Genomic DNA, 25,000 nt, shown 5'->3' on the forward strand with positions numbered 1-25,000 from the left:
AAAGAAGTGAAGCCACACATCAAAATGGAGTGATGGCCAAGTGGAGTGATCACCTAGAGGTAACGCGTCCGCCTAGGAAACGAGAGAATCTGAGCGCGCTGGTTCGAATCACGGCTCAGCCGCCGATATTTTCTCCCCCTCCACTAGACCTTGAGTGGTGGTCTGGACGCTAGTCATTCGGATGAGACGATAAACCGAGGTCCCGTGTGCAGCATGCACTTAGCGCACGTAAAAGAACCCAGGGCAACAAAAGGGTTGTCCCTGGCAAAATTCTGTAGAAAAATCCACTTCGATAGGAAAAAGCAAACAAACAAACAAACAAAAAACTGCACGCAGGAAAAAAATACAAAAAAATGGGTGGCGCTGTAGTATAGCGACGCGCTCTCCCTGGGGAAAGCAGCCCGAATTTCACGCAGAGAAATCTGTTGTGATGAAAATACAAATACAAATACAAAATCAAAACTTTCTAAAACATCGCTACTGGACACCAACTGAGAACTGTTGGGCACCTTGACTGCCTTATGCGTCCAACATCAGTCGAATTTTACATGGACTGACACGTGGTTGATCTGGTCTTTTTAACATCATATTAATGTTATTCTAATTCAACTTTTTTTTATATATAGTCCCGGGTGAATTATCGTGGATGCCAGAATACGATGTCACACGAAGATGCCAAGCTAAATTAGAAACAGGCTTTGTGACCTTTGTAAATCAATCTCTCTCTGTCTCTGCATATATATATATATATATATATATATATATATATATATATATATATCCATATTTATACATATATCCACACATTCTCTGTCAAGCTACTCACATAATGTTATAACCAAAGCGTGTATGCGTGCGTGTTGTCTTTGTGAATTAGCAAGTATAATTAGCAGAGACAGAATTTTCCACTTACGGAGACGACAGTGAACTTGAATTTCATAAATGACATGAACCTGATAATCAAATTAGTAATGAAATTCCGTGGCGAGGTATAAGTTCAATAACAGTTCAGACTGGATGATTTTGATTGTTGGGTTAATTTCTACGATAGATCTGCCGGAGTTGATGATGACAATTGATTAGTAGTTTCCTCTTTGGCGTTAAAGGAATCAAATGAGCCTGAAACACATGACATAATGTTGGGGTTTCTGACAATAGAGATATCCATTTAAAATAATGTGTATACTATATTTGATGCATGCACGCATGTACAATTGCGCTGAATGTTCTGTAGCCTGCATCCTCTCGTCCGTCATCTATGAATTTAATGATTTATAAATGAATTCAACACATCAGGCTAGCGCTTGGGATCGTATCATTCCGACGCGTCAAACCTGCACAAGACAAAACGACTGATGAGCACTAAACAAACACATAAGCCTCCGCCCGCATCAATGTTTCCTTGTCGAGAGAACCATCTAACGGTCTATTAACTCACTCAGTACGGCCAGCCCTCTCTTCTCCTCTACACGGTTCCCTTGGATGTCCAGTGGGTGTCTGAATGACCCAACCTTTAGCTTCCGTCGTCAGAATTGTGGTATTCTTTGTCAACATTCACCTCTTCAGTATAAGAGCCTTCTGCTTGCAATATTTTGATGATGGTAATTGGGGTGAAACGCTGTTAACGTCGTCTCTTTCGCCGTTCGTATGGAAAGAGTTAACGTCAATGATTAATAATTGCTCACTCAAACTGACTCCTTGCGAATACCACTGTTTGCTGTTACAGTTCCTGACCGGCTCTGCAAAACGACAGTTAACCTAAGCTAATGATTAATAAAGCTTGAGTCCTTACTGGACGTTGCTATCAACAATTTTGGATTAACACGACTCCATCACTAACCAAGTCCACATTTTTTTTACTAACCGTATCATTAATCTGTGGAATAACCTTTCCCTCTCACACCATCAATGCATTACCAGTAAACGCCTTAAAAAACCAAATTGACAAAACTTTTAAGAACCATGTATTTTCCATCAATTTAAATCTTTACTGAGTCAGAAATAAATGTAGCATACACTATGCCTGATTAAACCTTGGAACAGTTCACTATATAGTGATCCAAAAGCAGATAAATGGACACTATTACGAGGGCAAAAGGCTTCTAGCATATAGCCGAAGATTTCTGTGATTCTGTGATCACAAAAGAATTTCGAAACGTCATTTTGAAAACACCATCACGTCATTCTCCCCATGCGCTATCAGTCAACAAAACGAAATGTCACTCATTTATGACGTTTTTTTTAATCCATTCAGAGCCACACCCCCACCCTCAGTGTCTTGAATGTGACAGCTTGAAAGGAACAAAACCAGGTTTGGAAAGCTTTTTAAGAGAACTCCGAAAGAACAAATTGAACAGTTCGAACTAGCGAAGGAGGATGTGTCTGTTTCTTCAAACAGAGATCATTTTACAAGGTGTTTTTTTTTTCTCTTTACACCTCAGGATCAACAGAGAAGAACCCCCCAATTGATACACAACTAGTAAACACACTGACTAGAAAAATACTATGGCCTGAAATATCAATGTACAATATTTATGCATGCAGTTATCAGGTTTCAGCATCCATTGTTAGAGACAATTTTCCAATGTGAGAAAGTATTAGATTAGCAGAGAACACAAAACGCACAAACTGACAAAAATTCGAAATCGACAGTTTACTGCCAAACGTGTAAACAACAAAGCCACCGACACCTTCAACACAAACGTGAACATAATGCTGTAATTTGTGTTACTTTCAGAAGCATAAGCAGCGCTATTGGCATCAGCATCTTATGTGATCTCAACTACATCCACCACCTCCGTGAACAAAGTCATCCACACCAGCATTAGTGCTGCAGCTAACATCTTCCCTGATCCCATCGTCAACGTGAACTCAGCATCTTGGAGGGCATGGAGAAAGTCACACATTTCATGAGCAGCGTTGCAGAAAGCAATACGACAGCACAATCAAACAATACACAGACTGGGCAGAGTGGGTATAGCAACACAGATTGCTTGGTGATTACATCCGAGAGTATCAAACCTAGTCTCTGTGTTGACCCAGACGATTTGGTGACCCAGGAAACACGGCTTTTGATAGAGGGCGTGGTGTACATAGGGCTGGTACCACTGTTGACAGTCCTGGGTGTTGTGCTCAATGCTATGAACATGGCAGTCTTTGTCAAACAGGGGCTGGGGGACCGTGTTCGTTTGTCCATGTTCAGGTGAGTGGTGCTCGTGTGTGTGTGTGTGTGTGTGTGTGTGTGTGTGTGTGTGTGTGTGTGCATCTTATGAATCTTTGTGTGTGTGCACCTGTGTATCTACAGTCGCTTGTGCATGTGCAATGTGCAGTGAACCATTTCCCTTCTTTTATCTTTTTAACCTCAGCTTGTCCCTGGCTGATCTTCTGGTTCTCACGTCGATGTGCCTGCAATACATAAGCAAACTCCTGGCTCAGATCTTTGGCAGGGATTGGGAGCGCAAAGAATGGCTGGCGCCACTTCTCCGCTATCATCTAGTGAACATTCCCATTGGTTTTCAAATGGTGTCCATCTTTATCTCCACCATGATCGCTGTGGACAGGTGTGTGTGTGTGACCTGGCCTCTCAAAGCTGCACGTGTGCTCAGTACCCGAGTCACTGCAGTCGCTATCATTGTCTGCAGTGTCCTGGCTTTTGCAGGTCAGTGTTCTTAGTACTAAGACCTATGTCACATCTATTGTGATGCTGTTGTATTCTATTAGAATATTTTTTCGTTAGTCGAAGTATTTTTTGAAATTGTTGGAAACAGGTTAGAAGAAGCTTAGAAAAGTAATTTTAGCGTCTTAATCATTCGAAACAAAATGACAATTATCATTCTGGGGTGGTGATCATTATAAAAAAATTGGGAGAGAAAATAGTAATGGTGATTTACATTTGGAACAGAAAGGGAAAGACACTCATACAACACCGACACTGGGAAAATGATTTTGGCATAGAGATTGACATTGAACACAAACATTTTATGAAACTAAGAATGTGTCAGCATGCTGAATTGAACTCATAATTTAGGTTTCTGGGGTTTTTTTGGCTTGTAAGTCTGATGTAAAAACCATGACATTTTTACAGCTGCATTAAGGAATGTCTGTTCAGTTTCCAAGTGTTAAGCCTCTTGTATATCTTTTTATTTTTCGTGTGTGTGTGTGTGTGTGTGTGTGTGTGGTGTGTGTGTGTGTGTGTGTGTGTGTGTGTGTGTGTGTGTAACTGGCACTGATACTGACACTAATACTGACACAGACACTAGTTTATTGAATAGGGTGCAGCCTCTTTCTACAGGGGTTCACATTCGACAGATGTATTATCATTCACATGATGCAGAAAAGCTAAACAACATGCATAGATATTTAGCAAATCCAGGTATATAATTATTTCATGGTACTTATATTAACCGATTTTATGTAATACACTGAAAAGATCTCTTTTGTATATTTTGGTCTGTATTCCAAATCTGGGATCTGAGCTTAAATATATAAAATAGAAACCAAGAAAAATCAAGAATACTCTTCTCTGAAGACATCACAAAATCCAGATTATAATTTACGAAATCTATACATTTTGGACACGCAAAATAAAAGGGAATTTCGGTTTCAAGTGTGTTACTACAAAATGGACGATGTCAGCCTTCTAGTTCCCTTGAATAGCATTTGCGATACTTCCATCACAAACTGGGCAATTATTTTGCGATATGTGTTCATCCATAAAATACCCATGCATTGCTCTCTTCCAAAACAAGTCTCGGAACTCCTGTATTGTTTAAATGACGAGTATCTCACACTGTTTTCTAAGCGGTCATGCCATCGATATCAAAAGTTCTTTGAAAATACAGTCTCTCATTTTCGCACCCAAATAACCACACTTGCTCGAATTTGTTTACACACAGAACAGTTTGAGCTCTGGTTGCCCAAGTAACAATTTCATTTTCATGATTTTTTTATTACCTTATATGCTTCTTTTGAAAAAAAAAGTGTTCAGGTTGTTTCAGTAATCGAAACCAATATCTTATAGATTTAACGACTGAATTGATCCATAATGGATACCTGCTTAGTTCCCCGTGTACCATCTTATTTGTAACGTGTAAAAAAAATGTTTGCTGGCATAGAGGTGAATCCGTTCTGTCTGTTCATACTTATCGAATCCCCAAATTTCTGCTACAGACAACAAAATTGGAGCTACTTGTGTGTCAAGCAGCTAAAAAAAACCACATCTAGGGTTCTAAGAATTTATGTTGTACATGTCATTGCTCTGACTGTGAGATCTTCCAAAGCTGCCATTCTGTTATTTCACTCAATATCATACTGTAAGCCATACAGGGGACAAAATCAACATATCAAAAGTAATCAACAATACTATGGCCATTATTAGACAGATACGTTTATTTTTCCTCACTGTCCCCTAGAACAGAACCATTCAAAATGCAAGCCCATAGCAAATACAAAGTTCAAGGAAGTGTCTTCCAACACTGTTCACTTGCTTGTTCTGGGATCTTCGGCTTGATTCCCACAAGTATTATAGATGAAAAATGTCTGCTTCATTTCCGCTGTATTGGGGAAAGTTTACATTTACATTTACTTAATAGTCAAACGATCGTGCATTAAAGTCACCATTGCAAATCAGATACACATCATAATGATATTTGTCAGCTCATTCAAACATTTGTCGATCTCTACCACATGACATTCACTTTGGTTCTGGTCGTAGAAAGGACTACCAGGCGGAGGCATGTAAGTAGTTAATACAAAGCATCCATATCGCACCCGAGAAGTGTATGCTTTTCTATGGATCTTTCAAATCATGACAAGATTACCACCAGATCGTTTACTCTGGTGCGACAGCTTTACTGCAGGACACAGTAATTATATACAAAAAAGGCAAAGTCTTCAAGACTCACTTGTGATACACACTTTAAGAAAATAGCAAACAAAAAAACAAAAATTTTAAAAATAAAAAATTAGATTATTAAAAAGTGTTCTCTATTCGTTATAATTTTGTACAGCTTCGTGGAAAAAAAGAAAAAAAAGGCTTCAATGCAGATTCGAACCTCCGATGTTTGGAACGAGAATGAGTGGTTTTACCCACTGCGCTAACGGTTTCAATGTTGGCGTTCAAATTTTTTTTTTTTTTTTTTTTTTATTTAAGCATGTTCTTTTAGCGCAATAACTCGACAACGGCAATCGAAGTCAAAACGGTTTAAATTATGTTATTTTGGTATATCTCGGACATGTAAAAAAATTCTTTCAAGTCCGAGGTAAAGGAGACGATCCGGTCACATCAAAGACACTGCAATATCATTTTTCATGTCCGTTTTTGTAGATCTGCAGAGATCTGTAACCGACAAACTTTGCCTTTCTACTCACTGAGAATCTACGACACCTTCCATTCAATTACTTTTTTTTCTGTTCATTCTAGTTAATTCAGTATCCTCTTTAAAACAATGGTGGAGAAGAATGTGTTAGTTATGCAGAGCCTGTGGTAGGAGCAAAACTCGGGGAGCCTCTGCCCGTTCTCATTCAGTTTGCCAATACCGAAGTGGCAAATGCAGCTGGGCCAGGAATCGTGGTCAGAACCCACTCGGGCACTGAAGTCGCCGAGAAGGTACAGCTGCTCTGTGGCATGGATGTCTCGGATGGTGGTATCAAGCTCCTCGTAGAACGGGTCCTTGGTCTCCGCAGAAGAACAGTGTGGGAGCATAGACGCTCAGGAGGTTCACTGGGCCAGAGGAGGTTGACAGGCGGAGGGCGAGGATGCGGGCTGTACCACTGTATGGCGGTTCCACAGAGGACAGTAGAGAGTTCCTCACGGCGAATCCAACGTCATGCAGTCTTGGCTCTTCAAGTTCCTTGCCCTGCCAGAAGAACGTGTAAAACACAAGATGGGTATTTTTTGTTTGTTTGTTTCCGTTTTTGCCTGGTGCAGGGTTACAGTCTGCTTGTCGGGTTTTTTCCCTAGCTCCAAGCACCCATTGAAGCAGGCCGACTGTGGCGGGTCAGCACCTTACTGGCTGGGGGCTGCCCAGCTTGGAGCGGGCTGTAGCTGACCAGTTGGAGGCAGCCCGAAGCGCCTGGACCTGCGCCAGTCGGTCCTAGCTTATAACTCGTAACTGCTGCCTCCCGTGTTGTTTCTGTCGCTGGGGACAGAGGCACTGAAGTGACCTCTCCTCCTCTTCTTCTTTGCGTTCGACAGCTACGCAGTCAGGGTCGAAGTCCGAGGGATGCCACAAACTCGGACGTCCGGTGAAGATCGGCTGCCGTCCCCCAGAGCTTGGTGTTGTTTTTTTTTAAGCATGTTCTTTTAGCGCAATAACTCGACAACGGCAATCGAAGTCAAAACGGTTTAAATCATGTTATTTTGGTATATCTCGGACATGTAAAAAAATTCTTTCAAGTCCGTGGTAAAGGAGACGATCCGATCACATCAAAGACACTGCAATATAATTTTTCATGTCCGTTTCTGTAGATCTGCAGAGATCTGTGACCGACAAACTTTGCCTTTCTACTCACTGAGAATCTACGACACCTTCCATTCAATTTCTTTTTTTCTGTTCATTCTAGTTAATTCAGTACCCTCTTTAAAACACTGGTGGAGAAGAATGTGTTAGTTATGCAGAGCCTGTGGTAGGAGCAAAACTCGGGGAGCCTCTGCCCGTTCTCATTCAGTTTGCCAATACCGAAGTGGCAAATGCAGCTGGGCCAGGAATCGTGGTCAGAACCCACTCGGGCACTGAAGTCGCCGAGAAGGTACAGCTGCTCTGTGGCATGGATGTCTCGGATGGTGGTATCAAGCTCCTCGTAGAACGGGTCCTTGGTCTCCGCAGAAGAACAGTGTGGGAGCATAGACGCTCAGGAGGTTCACTGGGCCAGAGGAGGTTGACAGGCGGAGGGCGAGGATGCGGGCTGTACCACCGGTTCCACAGACGACAGTAGAGAGTTCCTCACGGCGAATCCAACGTCATGCAGTCTTGGCTCTTCAGGTTCCTTGCCCTGCCAGAAGAACGTGTAGTTCTGTTCCCTAAAGCTGCCGCTTAAGGGAAGTTTTGTTTCCTGTAGTGCGGCAATGTCGATGTTGAGCCTTGTGAGCTCACGATCGATGATGGCTGTTTTCCTGGAATCATCGACTTGTTGCAGGTCATTTGAGAGGCCAGGACACATTGTCCTGACATTCCAGCTTGCTAAACACAAGATGGGTAGTTTTTTTGTTTCTGTTTTTGCCTGGTGCAGGGTTACAGCCTGCTTGTGGGTTTTTTCCCTAACTCCAAGCACCCATTGAAGCAGGCCGACTGTGGCGGGCCAGCACCTTATTGGCTGGGGGCTGCCCAGCTTGGAGCAGGCTGTAGATGACCAGTTGGAGGCAGCCCGAAGCGCCTGGACCTGCGCCAGTCGGTCCTAGCTTATAACTCGTAACTGCTGCCTCCCGTGTTGTTTCTGTCGCTGGGGACAGAGGCACTGAAGTGACCTCTCCTCCTCTTCTTCTTTGCGTTCGACAGCTACGCAGTCAGGGTCGAAGTCCGAGGGATGCCACAAACTCGGACGTCCGGTGAAGATCAGCTGCCGTCCCCCAGAGCTTGGTGTTGAGGTCAGCACCCCCAGGCCAGGACTGCTGCCGCATCTTCTCATACAGGGGGCAGTCTTGGAGAATATGGGATGGGGTCTGATCAGCCTGGCCGCAATCACATAGGGATGTGGCTGCCACTCCAATCCTCTTCAGGTGTGCTCGGAGGCCGCAGTGTCCTGTGCGAAGGCGGTAGATGGTAGAGTGACCTCTCCAGGGCGTGAGCCTGGGTGAAGTTTATGGAGATCCTGGGTTGCCCAGTCTTAAGAATCCCCCTCTCGGCCTCACCCATGTAGTCAGAAGGAACGCAGCGCAACACATTCGGCACCAGCTTGCTTGCAGGAGCTGCCGGAAGAAAGTCAGCGCAACGTCCAACCGCCTAAGGGGCTCCAACTCCGAATTTTTCCTCAGGGTTCACTCCCGAAGCCTTTTTCGTGACCGGGTATGCCGCAAGGCAGCGGAGGTTTGGAGTCAGGGTTTTCCTTCCCCTAGATGGACTGTCTTCCCAGGCTGAGCTCCATCTGTCCGAAGCATCTGGTTTTGAGGCTCCAGAGACCCGCCTTTCGTCCCTTCTCCTGTCAGTTAAAGCAGTTCCGCCGGCCTTAGAGGCTAAGCCACACGGGCAGGCCAGGAGTTGGACCTGGTTGTCAGAGGCTATTTGAGACGCACGCCATATGGGAACACTTTATAGGTGGTGGGAGCTTGTCCCCACTATCACCCCAGCTATGACAATCCTCACCCCAGATCCCGCCACTGGCACCAGCTGGACCTCATCATCACTCAAAGGCCCTCGCTGAACTGCGTACTCACCACACACACGTAGTTTTCACAGTGCTGACTGCGACACCGACCACTCCCTGGTTGGCTGCAAAGTGCACTTCCAACCAAAACGGATTCACCGCTCAGAGCAGAAGGGTCGGCCTCGCATCAACACTGCCAGAACAGCAATCCCAGACCTGTGCGACCGCTTCGCCAACTCCATCGAGGATGCCCTCAAAGACTGCCCTGTCGGCAATGCTGAGGAGAGGTGGAATCACATTCGTGGCGCCATCTACAACTCAGCCACGGATACCTTCAGTAAAAGAGAGAGGTAGAATCCAGATTGGTTCGAAGCCAGCATTGCTGTTCTGGATCCAGCAACAGAGACCAAAAGAGTGGCATTCATAAACCACAAATGAGAGCCTTCTAAGAAGACACTCGCCCCACTCAAGAAGGCCAGAAACGACACCAAACGGATCACCAGACGCTGCGCCAACGACTACTGGTTGAACATCTGTCAGAACATCCAACTTTCCACTTACTGCGGCAACGTCCGTGGCATGTACGATGGTATATATATATATATAAAAAAAAAGCCTTCGGTCCATGCGTAAACAAGATCGCGCCACTGAAGTCAGCTTCCGGCAACATGATAACAGACTGGAGCAAGCAGGTAGAGAGATGGGCGGAACCCTATCAGGAGCTCTATAGAAGAGAAAACATTGTCACAGATGCGGCAGTGGAGAGCACCGCCAACCTCCCTGTCATGGAAGAACTAGACATCCCGCCCTCTGAAGAGGAACTCGGCAAGGCCATCGACATCCTTGCCCGTGACAAAGATCCAGGAAAAGATGACATCCTGCCTGAAGTTGTCAAGGCTGGAAAAACGGCCATGCTACTCCACCACCTGCACCAGTTGCCATTGCAGTGCTGGGAAGAAGGGACTGTGCCCCAGGAGATGCGTGACGCCAACATCATCACTTTGTACAAGAACAAGGGTGATCGCAGTGATTGCACCATCTACCGTGGAATCTCCCTCCTTAGTATTGTTGGGAAAGCCTTTGCCTGTGTTGTCCTGAGCAGACTGCATTTACTTGCTGAACACGTATACCCTGAGGCACAATGCGGATTCAGAGCTGGAAGATCAACAATCGACATGGTCTCCTCCTTGCCACAGCTGCAGGAGAAATGCCGGGAGCAGAGACGGCCACTATACGTCGCATTCATCGACCTCACCAAGGCCTTTGACCTGGTCAGCAGAAAAGGCAATTTCACACTGCTACAGAAGATCGGATGTCCCCCTAATCTCCTGAGGATGATCACGTCTTTTCATAAAGATATGCAGGGCACTGTTCAACATGACGGATCTTCCTCTGACCCATTCCCAATCAAGAGCGGGGTGAAGCAAGACTGTGTGCTGGCCCCAACACTCTTTGGTATCTTCTTCTCGCTGCTGCTGTCCTGTGCCTTCAGCCGGTCAGAGGACGGAGTGTATCTCCACACCAGAAGCGATGGCATTCTCTTCAACCATGCCTGCCTTCGCGCTAAAACCAAAGTGCGACAGGTTCTCATTCACGAGGTGCTTTTCGCAGATGACGCAGCTCTGACAACTCACTCTGAGGAGGCACTCCAAAGCCTCATCAACCACTTCGCCCAAGCATGCAGAGAGTTTGGCTTGACTATCAGCGTAAAGAAGACACATCATGGGCCAGGACGTGAGCAGCGCCCCAAGCATCTCCATTGGTGACTCCACATTCGAGGTCGTCGAGAACTTCACTTTCCTCGGCTCCACCATCTCCAGTAACCTCTCCCTGGATGCCGAACTCAACAAGTGGATTGGCAAAGCAGCTACAGCCATGGCCCGCCTGGCAAAGAGGGGTTGGGACAATCCCATCCTGACCATCAACACCAAGATGCAGGTGTACCAAGCCTATGTGCTCAGTACTCTGCTCTATCGCAGTGAGACATGGACTCTCTACTCTTGCCAAGAACGCAGACTCAACTCCTTTCACCTGTGCAACCTCAGGAGAATTCTGGGCATCATGTGGCAAAACCATGTACAAACAAGAAAGTCCTTGACCAGGCAGGCATCTCCAGCATGTTTGCACTCCTGACTCGGTCCGGTCTGTGGTGCCTCGGCCACGTCAGGTGAATTGATGACGGGCGAATCCCCAAGGACATCCTTTATGGCGAGCTCGCCACTGGTTCCAGACCTGCAGAAAGACCTGCCCTATGCTACAGGGACGTCTGCAAACGAGACATGAGGGCAGGCGACATCGACCCAGCAGGTTGGGAGGTGGTGGCTGAAGACCGTAACAGCTGGAGAAGGACTGTAAAGGCATGTGTCCAGAAGAGCGAGGAGAAGAGAGAACAGCACTGGGAACAGGGGAGAGAGTGCAGAAAGAGTGACGAACGCCAATAAAATATTCATATGCAGTAAACACGTCGATGATTATTTGAGAATTTATTATAATTCGGCGGTAAAGGAGACCTTGCCATCGCGTCAGGCTTTGCAACATGTTTTGTCAAAATCTGCACTGACCAGTGCCATGTAGGCGAGGCAGCGAATCAGTCAATTCAAATGATCTTTTCTGTTTATTCTAGTTAATTCAGTGTCCACTTTAGAAAATTCATATGCAGTAAACACGTCAATAATGTAGTTAGTGTCACTGTTTTGTTCTGTGATTCAGAAAAAAACGGTTAAATTCGAGAGACTTACAACCTATTATAGATATGACTGTGAAGATTTTTTTCCTACTATGTTTAAGCCAAATTTGGTATTGGCAGACAAAGTATTTCCAGAGAAAATGGCAATGTCAAAGTTTACCACAGACACACAGAGACAAACACACAAACAACCGAACACCGGTTTATAACACAGACTCACTTTGTTTACACAAGTGAGTCAAAAACCCTGAAAAATGATTGAAATATCGATATTATAATCAGTGAACGTTTCTATCATAGCTACACAATCGAACTTACTGATGTATTCAAGCTATTCTACGGAAGCATCCTGAAAATTTTCCAATTTCTTTAATTTGTAAAACTTGGAGAGAATGAGTGACTTTTGTTTAAATGACAAAAACCTGACAACAGTCTCCTTCCCAATGCTATGTGCACGTTCGATGATCATTTCTTGGTCGATTTACATTCCTTGCCTAATGACCTGTTTGACTTGCTGTTCACATTGATCCTGAGACTGTTTTCCTCAAAGGCCAAAAAAAAAATGTTTTCACGTCAACTTCGATTTTTAGGTAATCATATTTATTCCTGATGAAATGTATTGCCCTTTTGAGGTCAAAGTTCTCTTTTCGTAGAGAGAGAGAGAGAGAGAGAGAGAGAGAGAGAGAGAGAGAGAGAGATTATGTGCGTTTGCATGTGTGTGCATATTTGTGTGTGTTTGAACATCCCCTCCAAAGTGTATTTTACATGTGGAACAATGAATTCTGTGCAGGGAAGCAATTTGGGGCGTTCAAGTTTGACGTTGGATGTGCAGTGTTGGCCGGCAAAAACGTGCGAATATCTATGGTCGTACCATCTGACCTGTACAGGAGTATCCCTCAGATCATGGACATTTTGGATTCCTTTGTCTTGTCCACTCTTGTCCCCAACCTCTCCCTCCTCCTCACTGCAGTAGCCACTGCCATCACTGCCATCAAACTGAAACGTGCCACCCAGTGGAGAGACAGCACTACAGGAAGTAAAGGTGCTGACGCCATTAGCCAGAAGGAAAAGGCGATGACTTCCATGCTGATCGTAATTTCCTGTGTTTACATGGTCGGCATTAGTCCTCTTGTGATGGTATCACTGTGTCAGTTTTTCATCCCTGAATACACACCATGGGGCAAGTTTTGTAATCTGCAGATCGTTGTGCATGCTTTTAAAAATGTTTTGTTGGCTCTGAACTCCACCATCAATTTCTTGGTTTACTTCAGATTGGGTTCACGCTTTCGGCAAACACTGCGTCATTTACTGACTTGTTTCAAGCAATTACCCTAGACACAACAAGACAGATAGCCGAGGGAAACATTGTGGATGCAGACAACTATATTAAAATTGAAAACAATGTTACTGTGAGGAATTCTTCGATTTTTTAATGGTTGATCGAGCAACGTAATGCTTTTGGTTGATCAGAGAGAAACTTTGTAAATGTCAAGTTGCTACGTCTATTTCTCTTTAGCTCCACATATATCAACAGTCAGAATTACTTTAAAGACTCTCTTAAAAATAGAAGAATCAAGCTTCAATTGAACATTCACCACATATCCCATATCAACGACATATTTTGATGCTGTGTTTCTATCCGTCGATCTTGCTTTGCTCAAGAAAAGTCGTTCGAATTGTTACTGGTTGTGTGTAATTACTGTTCACGGTCGCTACTTGCTGTAATAATGCCCTTAGCTAACAACTCAGAAAGATTCTTCATATTTTGCCTTTCTACATTGCCAGGATATGTCAACATTTTAGCAGCATGCTTGCAAACCCTCGCTTAAAACGTGAGACCAAAAACCAATTCTTCTGCCATCTGGACAGTTCCATCAGCAAGATCACAAGTGGTGAAGATTTGTACCTAGTTGGTGACTTTAATGCAAGGATACATGTTGGATATGGTTCTTGGCCGTCGTGCACTGGACAAGGTCTTTGCTGAATTCGGGATGCCGCACACACTGAAAACAGACAATGGCCCGCCATTCAACTCCCATGACTTAGCAGCTTACTGCAATCACCAAGGCACCCATTACCGCAAAATCACACCTGAGTTGCCACGTGCCAATGGAGAGACTGAACGCTTCATGCGAACTGTGAAGAAAGTGGTCAAAAGCTCCACGCTGCCAAACTTCCGTCAGGATCTGCACCACATGCTGACTGCTCAGCGAGGTGACCAGCGCGTGACCAGGAACAGCAACTTCTTCAGACCTTCCCCAAGGCACCCCACGCCAGCTGAGAGCGAGGAAGACAAGGCTGATCCCATAGACGGTGGACCCGCACAGCCTGACACTCCGCATGAGCACACCGCTCCGAACAATCACTCATTCTGCTGAACCTCTGACGCTTTGCCGCTCTGGACGCGAGGTGTGCAAACCCAGGCATCCGGATGATTTTGTCCTCGACTTTGTCCACCAAGATGCGGATACCCGTCAGTCAACACCATAATCGTTGTAAAGATCCCCATAGTGTTTGAACTTTTTTTTCAGGAACCTGTTGATATGTTGATTCTGTTCTCTTCACATTCCACAGCGTTGATGTAAATTTCTCCCTGCGAGGTCCTCAGCTGCGGGTCCATCTCTAGTTGAGTATGTTGGACTTTTCTCTTTTTTAGGGGGAGAGGAAAACAAAGACAGTGACAGTTAGTTACAGTTTGTTTTGTTTTTTTGTTTGCCGTTGTGAGATTCCAAGTTTTCAATGACGATTAGTTACAGTTCTCTTCTTTGCCTTGTGAGGTTCCAAGTTTTCAATGACGATTAGTTACAGTTCTCTTCTTTGCCGTTGTGAGATTCCAACTTTTCAATGACGATTAGTTACAGTTCTCTTCTTTGCCTTGTGAGGTTCCAAGTTTTCAGCGGTGTTGACTGTCCACGTCAGTTTCGTTACCTTATGTTATTTGGGGGAGTTAATTTTCCATCCGAGGGAAAGGGTGATGTAGTGTTGTGAAATCTTCCTTTGTTTGGGAATTTTGACCTTATAAGACACTTGTCTTGTAATGCCGGAAGAAGCAAGGTGCAGAATAAAAATCTCGGCAAACTCATTCAAATTCACGTGTTTGTATACGAGCGTGGCTGATGCAAGCAAGCAAAACAAGCAGCAATTACAACAACAGCAACTGCGACGCAAACACCACAAGAAGAAGAAGAAGAAGAAGCTGACTGACTCTTCCAGTGCATATTGTTCCCTTCCCTCCCCTTCGACCCCAACCAACTCCTGGCATCGTGCAGAAGTGACCAAGTTGTTTGTGCTATTCAACTGGAGCAGAGCTTTGTGTGGTGATTAATGAGTATTTCGTGAACAGAGTCATTTAATTTATATTCGGTTAGTTTAAAACAAATGGATGTATGCACTGAATTGTTATGTAGTCCCTCTTAAGTGTACAAGCATACATATGAGCGAACATGATCCCTATTGAACGAGTGAGACTTTTCAATCAATTTTACATTTGTATGTTCGTTTTTGTTTCGTTTTTTAATTTCTGTTGACTGAGTAGTGTTTTTCAGTATTGTGCTGTGCTGGGATGTGGCGTGTTGCTCAGTAGTGCACAGAACTGTATTACACTCTACTATACGATGTGTGAATGTGTTTGTGTGTGTTGGTGTCTCAGTCGTGCAAGGAGGCATTTAGGTAGAATGTAATAGTAAGGGTACCTGAGGTCGATGAAGCTAGGCTACAACAATCCTATCGGCCAGCATTTCACTGGCCCACACCACAGCTTCACCCATGCAAGAATCTCAGCTGTGTGGCAGAACCCCAGTGACAGCACGTACAGAAAGTACATGGAGAGCCGCGTCATTGACCGCTTGGGGACCGCACAGCCGAGTGGATTGAACATCAGAGTCACTGACGTCTAGCGCCTGGGCCCTTCTGCCTTGATCTCTCTGTCCTTATTCTTTCTTTACCTCCTATCCCTCTTTTTAGAAGCAATATATATGTGTATGCAATTTTTTTTTTAATTTATATATATATATATGTGTGTGTGTGTGTGTGTGAGTACGTGGCACTGAATGGTGATCAGCAAGTGTTTAGTGTGCATGGCCCATCAAAACAGAAAGCAGTGAGATGTCATCACCCTTTCCTCACATAGGCTTTCCTTTTCACACTGTCCTCTTCTCATCACTTGACAACGGGCCTATGGTCCGAAACGTCTGTCAAAACTAAGAGGATTCAACTACCACCCAAAAGGTTTTTATAAACTTTAGTTTTTAGTTTTTTGTCTTTGAAGAATCCTGCAGTCATTTTTGTCTTCAACGTTTGGAGGAGGAAGGTGGCAGAATGGTTAAGACGCTCAGCTGCCAATACAGAGAGTCCGTGAGGGTGTGGGTTCGAATCCCGCTCTCGCCCTTTCTCCTAAGTTTGACTGGAAAATCAAACTGAGCGTCTAGTCTTTCGGATGAGACGATAAACCGAGGTCCCGTGTGCAGCACGCACTTGGCGCACTGAAAAAGAACCCATGTCAACGAGAGTGTTGTCCTCTGGCGAAATTACGTAAAATGAAATCCACTTTCATAGGTACACAAATATGTAAGCATGCACTCAAGGCCTGACTAAGCGCGTTGGGTAACGCTGCTGGTCAGGCTTCTGCTTGGCAGATGTGGTGTAGCGTGTATGGATTTGTCCGAACGCAGTGACGCCTCCTTGAGAAAGTGAAACTGAAACTGAAACGTTTGTGTAATTTGGGGACGTCCCCGAAATAGCTGGTCATGTGTGCTTGTGGGGAGGGCCGTGGAATCCAGCACTGCAGGGCTGGACTGCGGTGCACTTCTCTGCACAAACATGAATTCCTAGTCACCTTGGCATCAGGCAACAAAAATGTTTTACTGAGAATGCTGCACCAGATTATACACAATAATTTCCTTTCCAGACCTTAAATCCAATGTACAATCATACCGGACATATATCTGGATAGAATAATAGAACTTTCAACCTAGGAAAAAATCCAGATGTCAGTCTAAAGCAATTCCATCTGTCACAAGAAATACGAACAGGAGAGCAATTCGTCAAGAGCTGCTTACAGTTTACTTCTCTCCTCCTTTGTTGAAACAAACCTTCACCTGGAATTCAGGAAATACAAAATACATATTATATGTGAAACACAGAGCAACAACAGATTTTCAGCTTATAATGTTCTCAAACATAAAACATAGATTGATTCATGAGAATGTTAAACCATAATCACACGAATAAAGTAGATGTCACCAATAATGTGCAATTTTAATACATTTTGTGGCCATGGTAAAACTTCCTTGGCCGACCATCGCAAATGTTATCAACGCTCTTTTTTGTCCTTTATTTTTGATGATGAATTGGTATTGAAATTTAAAAAAAACAAAAAACGGAAAACTTTTCTAATGGGCAAAATAAACTAGAGTGAGGGGGTGTGAGATAAGTATTGTGCTGATTAAGGACGATGGACATCAAACAGATTTAGACAGATTTTAATGTTAAAGTTGAGTAGGTCATTGTGTACGCATTGTGGCACGCCTCTCAGTATTAAACAAATGTCTTTCTGTTAGTGACTTGAAAACTCTCTTCCTAATGTCCACCAGTGACGATTTTCAGTTCATGATGATACATACATTTTAGATATGTGTATACGTCTGTCTCTGTCTCTCTGTAGATATACATATATCTATCTATCTATCTATCTATCTATCTATATATATATATATATATATATATGAATTTTTCGCCGTTCAGGTGACAGCATTGAATATTGACTTTAACTCTTTCCATACGAACGGCGAAAGAGACGACGTTAACAGCGTTTCATCCCAATTGCCATCATCAAAATATTGCAAGCGGAAGGCTCTTATACTGAAGAGGTGAATGTTGACAAAGAATACCACAATTCTGACGACGGAAGCTAAAGGTTGGGTCATTCAGACACCCACTGGACATCCGAGGGGTCTGTGTAGTGGAGAAGAGAGGACTGGCCGTACTGAGTGAGTTAAGGCGACCAGGTATATTTCTACCTTCCCTTGACAATCGAGGTTGAAGTTAGGACACTGTGATCATCTTATGTAAGTTTGTCTATATTGCATTTATATTCATATTTATGTGTGTATATATATATATATATCTGGTCATCTTAAGGATTTTATATACTGAGTCCTCTTAAGGTGATTTCAAACGCTGTACTCTACGATTCTTGTCCATGCCGGCGTTAACCAGACGCATCCGTGAAATGGATGATACAGGTCCCAGTCGTTCCATTGAAGCCCACGGCACAGTCAGTTCTTGGTAAGAGCCAGCCGTGGGGCTGAACGCCCCCCCCCCCCCAGCCCCCCCAGGCCCCCCTCCCCCAAATCTCAGCTGAGAATCGAACCTGCGTCCTTCCAGCCGTCAGTCCGCGACTGCTGACTTTGCTATTTTGTACACTGTTGAACTCGAGCTACAATCTTCAAGATGTTAGTCTACTTACTTGGTGATATTGTTCACATTGTCGTGTTGGTGGTTTAGCAGTCACTGATCTTACCTGTACATAACATAAGAAACAAAATTTGATATATTGTTTAAATCAAAATTCTAAAAACTAAATTGTCATCAAACCAGAAACTGATAACGACCCTGGGACAACGATACAAGCAACCCCTCATCCTGGTCTGTGCAGTCGCAATGAACTGGCTCATTTTTGTTTTTGTTCTCGGTTGTATGGTTCAGTCGTGGGATATGAACGAGGATAATTGCAAGGAATGAGTTGGTGTCTAACAGTACCATGATGCGGTGCAAGACACTAGTGTCAGGCGTCTGGTCTATTTGTGTTCCTAATCTTCTAGTTCTTACCCTAGAATTTCGAAAACAAATATCGGGCCCAAATGATTTATATCTGACTGAGAACATGGCTAGGTATCCTGCCATGGCTATGGTATGCGAATGGTAGACCAACATACCATGTGGAATCTGATGCACGACGTGGTGTGCGATATGGGATGCGATATGACGTGGAATAGGTCTCTATTATGGGATGCGATATGGTATACCATTGGCAGCGCAATATAGGACATGGTTTGGAATATGGCATGGGATATGGCATGCGTCATGACGCAAGATAAACATGCGTAAAGCGACAGGGTGCACACACAAAGCGTTATCATGCAAGATACCATATGATGCGTGATGTACAATGCACTCACTTTACTTGAGGCGACATCGAGTGTACTTTGAAAAGGTACGTTATGCAACATTGTGCAAGTTGCGTGATGCAATATAGTGCACAATGCGACGAAATGTACGGCATGTGACACAGAATGCGCACTGCAGTGATCAATGTGACATGGTATGCGAAGCGACTGGTGCATTATGCTGAAGTGACATAGTGTGAATGGTGTTATATGATGCACAAGGCCATATAGAACGCGTATGGTACATGAAATGCAATATTGTGTGTAATGCGATATGGTACAAACTGCATGGTGCAAGAGATGGGATCTGATGCTCAAAGCGATTGTGTGTGTGTGTGTGTGTGTGTGTGTGTGTGTGTGTGTGTGTGTGTGTGTGTGTGTGTGCATCTTCTCAGTCCTTTTCTGCAATTGTGGTTACATGTCCACTTTTTGTAATGCAAAAAAAGTTGTTGTTGTTTTTGTTTTTACACGTATCTTTCCGTTTTCTATTTCAGGTTCTCACATTACTTCATTCGCATCTCATTGATCATTCGCCCACGTCCTTCCATATCCTGTTTGAATGTTCTGATCAAACTGATTTTGTCTTTACCCCGCAGTCTTTAACAACAAATCTGCATTGTCTTTGGCTGTTCTGTGCAAGGTGCATGGTGCAATGTGTGCAAAATAATATGTAGTGCTTGTACAGTGTGAGACGAGGAGTGGAGGATGAAGCAATATGATGCACAATGTGGTATGGTGCGCAACGCGGCATGGTGTGTGATGTCATATTTGCGCAATGCCATATTGCGCATGATGCCGTATTGAGCGCATTTCACAGACGGGCGCAATAGCCGAGTGGTTAAAGCGTTGGACTGTCAATCTGAGCGTCCCGGGTTCGAATCACGGTGACGGCGCCTGGTGGGTAAAGGGTGGAGATTTTTACGATCTCCCAGGTCAACATATGTGCAGACCTGCTAGTGCCTGAACCCCCTTCGTGTGTATATGCAAGCAGAAGATCAAATACGCACGTTAAAGATCCTGTAATCCATGTCAGCGTTCGGTGGGTTATGGAAACAAGAACATACCCAGCATGCACACCCCCGAAAACGGAGTATGGATGCCTACATGGCGGGGTAAAAACGGTCATACACGTAAAAACCCACTCGTGTGCATACGAGTGAACGCAGAAGAAGAAGAAGTAGAGCGCATTTCACGAAGCAGTGAATGCTACAGTCTGGTATGTGATGTGGTGTGCAATGTGATGCCACATGGTGGGCATCATGTAATGGTGTCAGATGTGTGATATACATCATGTAATGTGCAGTGTGAGACCTGATACAATACGTTGGACGAAATGCTGTGTCCGAGATTCGGTGTGATGTGTTATGGTGCAAAATGCGCATGGCACGTGATGTTATGTCATGTTACGCGGAAGGCAATGTGATGTGGTGTGTGACACGATGTGGTGCATGATGTGCTGTGATGCTCGATGTAATGTGATGTGATGAATCATGCAATGTGATTAGATGTAGTGCATAATGTGATAAACTGGAGACTGATAAATAGAAATGAGAAAAAGAATAACGTAAAATTGCCTGACTGTAAATTATTGAATGATTTTTTCAAGATCATGAATCCTGAAGATCGTGGTGATATAACAGTTGTTCTGTAGAAGAGAGTGGTTTTGAAAATCCTCTTCTTTATGATTCGATATTCAAAGCTGAGGTTGTTAGATGCATTAGGAAGTGTTTTTTTGTGTTTTTTTAAAGGACCATAAAGAAAGTGGATTAGATAATATTATCAACGGATTTCTGAAAGCCTCTAATGATAAAATGGTAAATGTAATGTTAAGTTATCTAATATTGTCTTGTTGACTGATAAGGTTCCATCTAACTGGATGTAGGAATCATAATGTAAATTTCTAAAAACAAGGGATTATCTTATGACCCTCATGGTACCACAATGTTGTGTTTAGGGAACCTATTTGCAAGCATACTGAATGAGCATCTGAAATTATATGTCGATAGCTCGGGTATACCGAGACAGGAACAAGCAGGATTTAGGTCATTTTTCAACAGACCATCTGTTTACTTTGTATAGTGTTATTGATATTTTGTTGTTGTTTTTAAATTATATTGTGCTTCTTAGACAACCAGAAAGATGTGACAAAGTCAACAAGGTGTTCTTATGGCAAACACTGCGAAGGTGTGGTATAAATGGTAAAATATTGCAGGTAATTCTAAACATGTATGGTGACCCTAAATCATGTGTTATGGCCATTGATGAATTCTCCGAGTTGTTCTGCTAAAAAGCGGGGTGAGACAAGGTGAAAATCTGTCCACGATATGTTTGCATTATTCGTAAACGACACGAGATCCCACTTGGAAGATGATTTAGACGGATTAAAAAGTATAGCTGATGAGGTTAGGAAAACGAATATGAGTGAGCAAGATTGTGATATTTTCTTGAAACCATTTGTTCTGCTTCATACAAACGACACTGTTATTTTCTCAGAAACAGCCACTGGTTTGTAGAGTGATCTAACTGCAATGAAACAGTATTGTGACACATGGAAGCTAAATATGAATGCCAAAAAGTGTAAACTAGTAATTTTTCTCTATGGACAAAGTAAGACCAATTCCTGCTTTTTATACCGATAAGAACAAAATTCAGGTTATAAGTAACTTTCAATATTTGGGACTGAAGCTTAAGCACAATAATAGAATGCATGTTGCCCAGTGTGATTTCTTCAACCGTGCTTCAAGAGGAGCATTTGCACTACCGAGGAAAACTGACCGACAAAATCTTCGTGTCGATCTAATCATTGATTTATTCAATAAAACAGTTTTTCCTGTACATACAATGTGCTTGTGAAATTTAGGGATTTGATATTTCCGATATTGTAGAAAAGTTGCAATGAAAGTATTGCAAACTAATTCTAAAACTAAGACAATCCATCCCCTTCTTATTTATGGTATTTGGTAAAGCTGGTGAATTTCCTGTCTGTATCTGTAAGAATCAGAATGCTAGTGTTTTGGTTTAGGCTTGTTACTAACCAAGGAACGTCAAAGCCGTCTTCCATTGTTTATGGGTGTCTCTTCAGTTTATACAGCACTATCATACATAAGAACCAATAACCGAAAAGTATTCATACTGTCTTGAATGAAATTGACTTAAGTAGATTCTGGCTGAATCAGCACACTTTTAATATCCGTCCCACATGGTTCAAAGCGGAAGTAAAGCGCTGTTTAAAAGATCGGGTTTTTTTGCAAGATTAGCATAGACATGTGCCGATACTAAGTGTATCAATTACAGGATGTTTAAACCAAACTTTAACCATTGTGCTTATTTTACAGTGTTACCAAATAAATTTGTAACTGAGTTAGTGAAGTTTAGAACAACCAATGATCCTTTGTCTATTAATAGACAGCGTTTTGACAATTTACCTAGAAAAGAAAGAATCGGTGATAAATCCTCCACAAACAACATTGCTGATGAGTTTAACTATTTGTTTGTGTGCCCCTTTTTTGAAGGCATTGTTTAAAAATGTTTATCTAGATATCAAAGAACCCGCCCAAACTCCATAAAATTCTACTTACTGTTGTTGTTGGGGTTTTTTGTTTTGTTTTGTTTTTTTGTTGTTGTTTTTTTGTTTGTTTGTTTTTTTGTTTGTTGTTGTTGTTTTTTTGTTTTTGTTTTTGTTTTTTGTTGTTCTTGTTTTTCTTATCAAAACAATTGAATACTGTTAAAACGTAAATAATTTATTTCCTTTATACGTAGTTGTCTTCATTAGATGTTATGTTTTCTAAAATTGTTTATTGTAAATGAAAACTACTTGTTAATGCATACTTGAGTGTTTGATCGAATGGGGTCATTTCTGGTTTTTGACATCACTCCTTTTGTTCGCATGGTGTGTATAAAAGGTGTATGTATGTAACGTTTCAGTGCGCCCAGAGGAACACGAAGTAAACTTCTTGCTTTGCCTTGGCTTGCCTTGCTTTGCCAATTTTCATTTATTCGATAATCTCCTCCTAGCATATGTGATCTTCTAGGGCACAACAATATCAAGCAGGAATCGAGAATGGAGGTGGAAGCGTGACATAACTGGAACAGTTGATTCGATAATGGAACATCCACATCGCTTCCACGACAAGCATTTGACTGACAACCTGCCCCTTGCTACACAAAGACTGGGAGGAAAAGGATGAAATATTTTACTGTTTTCATAATCACATCACTGTATTTGTGATTTCCATACTATTTTCTGATTGATTGTTTGTCCTTAAAATAATCACTGGTTCCTGGGTTTTCTGTCCAACTCAGATCTTTCGGTGATGTCACAGCACAGCTGAAAAGCTGACGCATCGTCTGCCGAAAGCGAGAGCCCATGGCACAGTAGACAAAGAAATTGACAGCCGAGTTCAGAGCCAGAGTAATGTTTATTAACACCTCTGTCAACACCATCAAGTTGCACAGCTTTCCCCAGGCCCGGAATTCAGGGATGAAGAAGCGACACAGCGACCTGATCACCCGCGGGCTGACACAGGCCATGTAGATACAGGAAATGACGATCAGCATGGACGTCAGAGCTTTCTCCTTCTGCTTCATGACCACAGTGCTCCCCCCTTGGGCAGAGTTGTCCCTCCACTGGGCGGCACGCTTCAGCTTGACGGCGGTGATGATGGTGGCAACTGCAGTGACGAGGAGGGAGAGCGTGGGGATCAGAGATGAGAAGACAAAGGAATCAAGAATGTCCATGACAATGGGCATCTCTTTGTACAGGTCAGAGGGCAAAACCATCAGAAACGGTGGCGTCTTCCCACCAGAAATAACGACGCACCTCACGTCATACTTGAATGCCACAAATTGCATACCTGCACACATAATCATTCTGCAGATGATATCCTGTTAGAAGGCGTTTTATTTGACTGGAAGAATGATACAGGTACACAGTGAAACGGACACACACACACACACACACACACACACACACACACACACACACACACACACACTCACTCACTCACTCACTCACTCACATGGCAAGAGAGAGGGAGAGACAGAGTTTTTTGTCTGTTATTGCCGCACTTCCATCCATCACTGGGGTTTTGACTCATGCAGATGGTCCAGCATGTTTCAAATGTGTCATCTACAAACTTGAGCTAAGATGTTATTGACTTTCTTCGCTGCTCTCTTGCAGCTAAGACTTACATCTTTCTTATAGTTTGATCACAATTTCATAAGATTAATGACTTTGGCATGGCCATCATTCTTCCATCTTGTGTCCAGTGCTCTGTTTTCCGGGAACATCGGGAAAAAACATTTTCAGCGACCCACGCTTTGACACAGCCGACAAATCTGGAGGAATCTGGTGAACCGTTCTGTATGTGGCACCCCAATGATTCTGCACAGAATGACGGGAACAGAAGGAGTGTGACGAGGAGGAGGAGAGGTTCTCAAAACTTCACCAGAATGAGATTTAGAAAATGGAAAAAAAAAAAATAAAAATAAAAAAGAGGCAGATAACCAGCCGCCGTGTCGAAGTGGTTAGTGTCGCGGACTGACGGCTGGGAGGACGTGGATTCGATTCCCAGCGGAGGTAAGTTTTTCGTTCCACGGTCGGCTCCTATTAAGAGTTCAGTGTGCTATGGGCTTAAATGGAACGACTGGCACCACACAGTCGAGTATCATCCAGTTCAAGAATGTGTCTTTGGGTGTGCTGCACAAATCTCCTGACTAACACTGCAAGTGACTGTATCTCTCGGGCCTGGTTAACGCCGGGCTATCATTTTGAAAGGGAGCATAGAGTACAGCCTTGTCACGTGGTCCCGAACGCAAATGAACCTCCATAGCAACACCGTGATCATCA

At 43.4% G+C, this 25,000-nt stretch overlaps 3 protein-coding genes across 3 annotated transcripts in view; 2 read left to right on the forward strand and 1 right to left on the reverse strand.

The window, feature by feature from the left end:
* LOC143282577 (uncharacterized) overlaps positions 1-2,745 on the forward strand; it is an 18,490-nt gene extending 15,745 nt beyond the window's left edge. The window contains exon 5 of the mRNA XM_076588265.1: positions 2,738-2,745. Coding sequence (XP_076444380.1) covers positions 2,738-2,745 — 8 coding nt within the window. The remainder of the gene's footprint in view (positions 1-2,737) is intronic.
* A 122-nt stretch (positions 2,746-2,867) lies between these two features.
* On the forward strand, positions 2,868-14,364 carry LOC143282578 (uncharacterized). The gene is made up of 4 exons (XM_076588266.1): positions 2,868-3,202; positions 3,366-3,658; positions 12,777-13,022; positions 13,916-14,364. The coding sequence occupies exons 1-4, from the start codon at positions 2,889-2,891 to the stop codon at positions 14,362-14,364; spliced, it is 1,302 nt and encodes a 433-aa protein (XP_076444381.1). The 5' UTR covers positions 2,868-2,888.
* An 8,879-nt stretch (positions 14,365-23,243) lies between these two features.
* Positions 23,244-25,000, reverse strand: part of LOC143282374 (uncharacterized) — a 4,657-nt gene continuing 2,900 nt past the window's right edge. Inside the window, exon 3 of the mRNA XM_076587992.1 lies at positions 23,244-24,005. Coding sequence (XP_076444107.1) covers positions 23,389-24,005 — 617 coding nt within the window. The 3' untranslated portion in view covers positions 23,244-23,388. The remainder of the gene's footprint in view (positions 24,006-25,000) is intronic.

Source organism: Babylonia areolata, chromosome 5, assembly GCF_041734735.1.
Source record: "Babylonia areolata isolate BAREFJ2019XMU chromosome 5, ASM4173473v1, whole genome shotgun sequence".
NCBI classification, from domain to species: domain Eukaryota; kingdom Metazoa; phylum Mollusca; class Gastropoda; order Neogastropoda; family Buccinidae; genus Babylonia; species Babylonia areolata.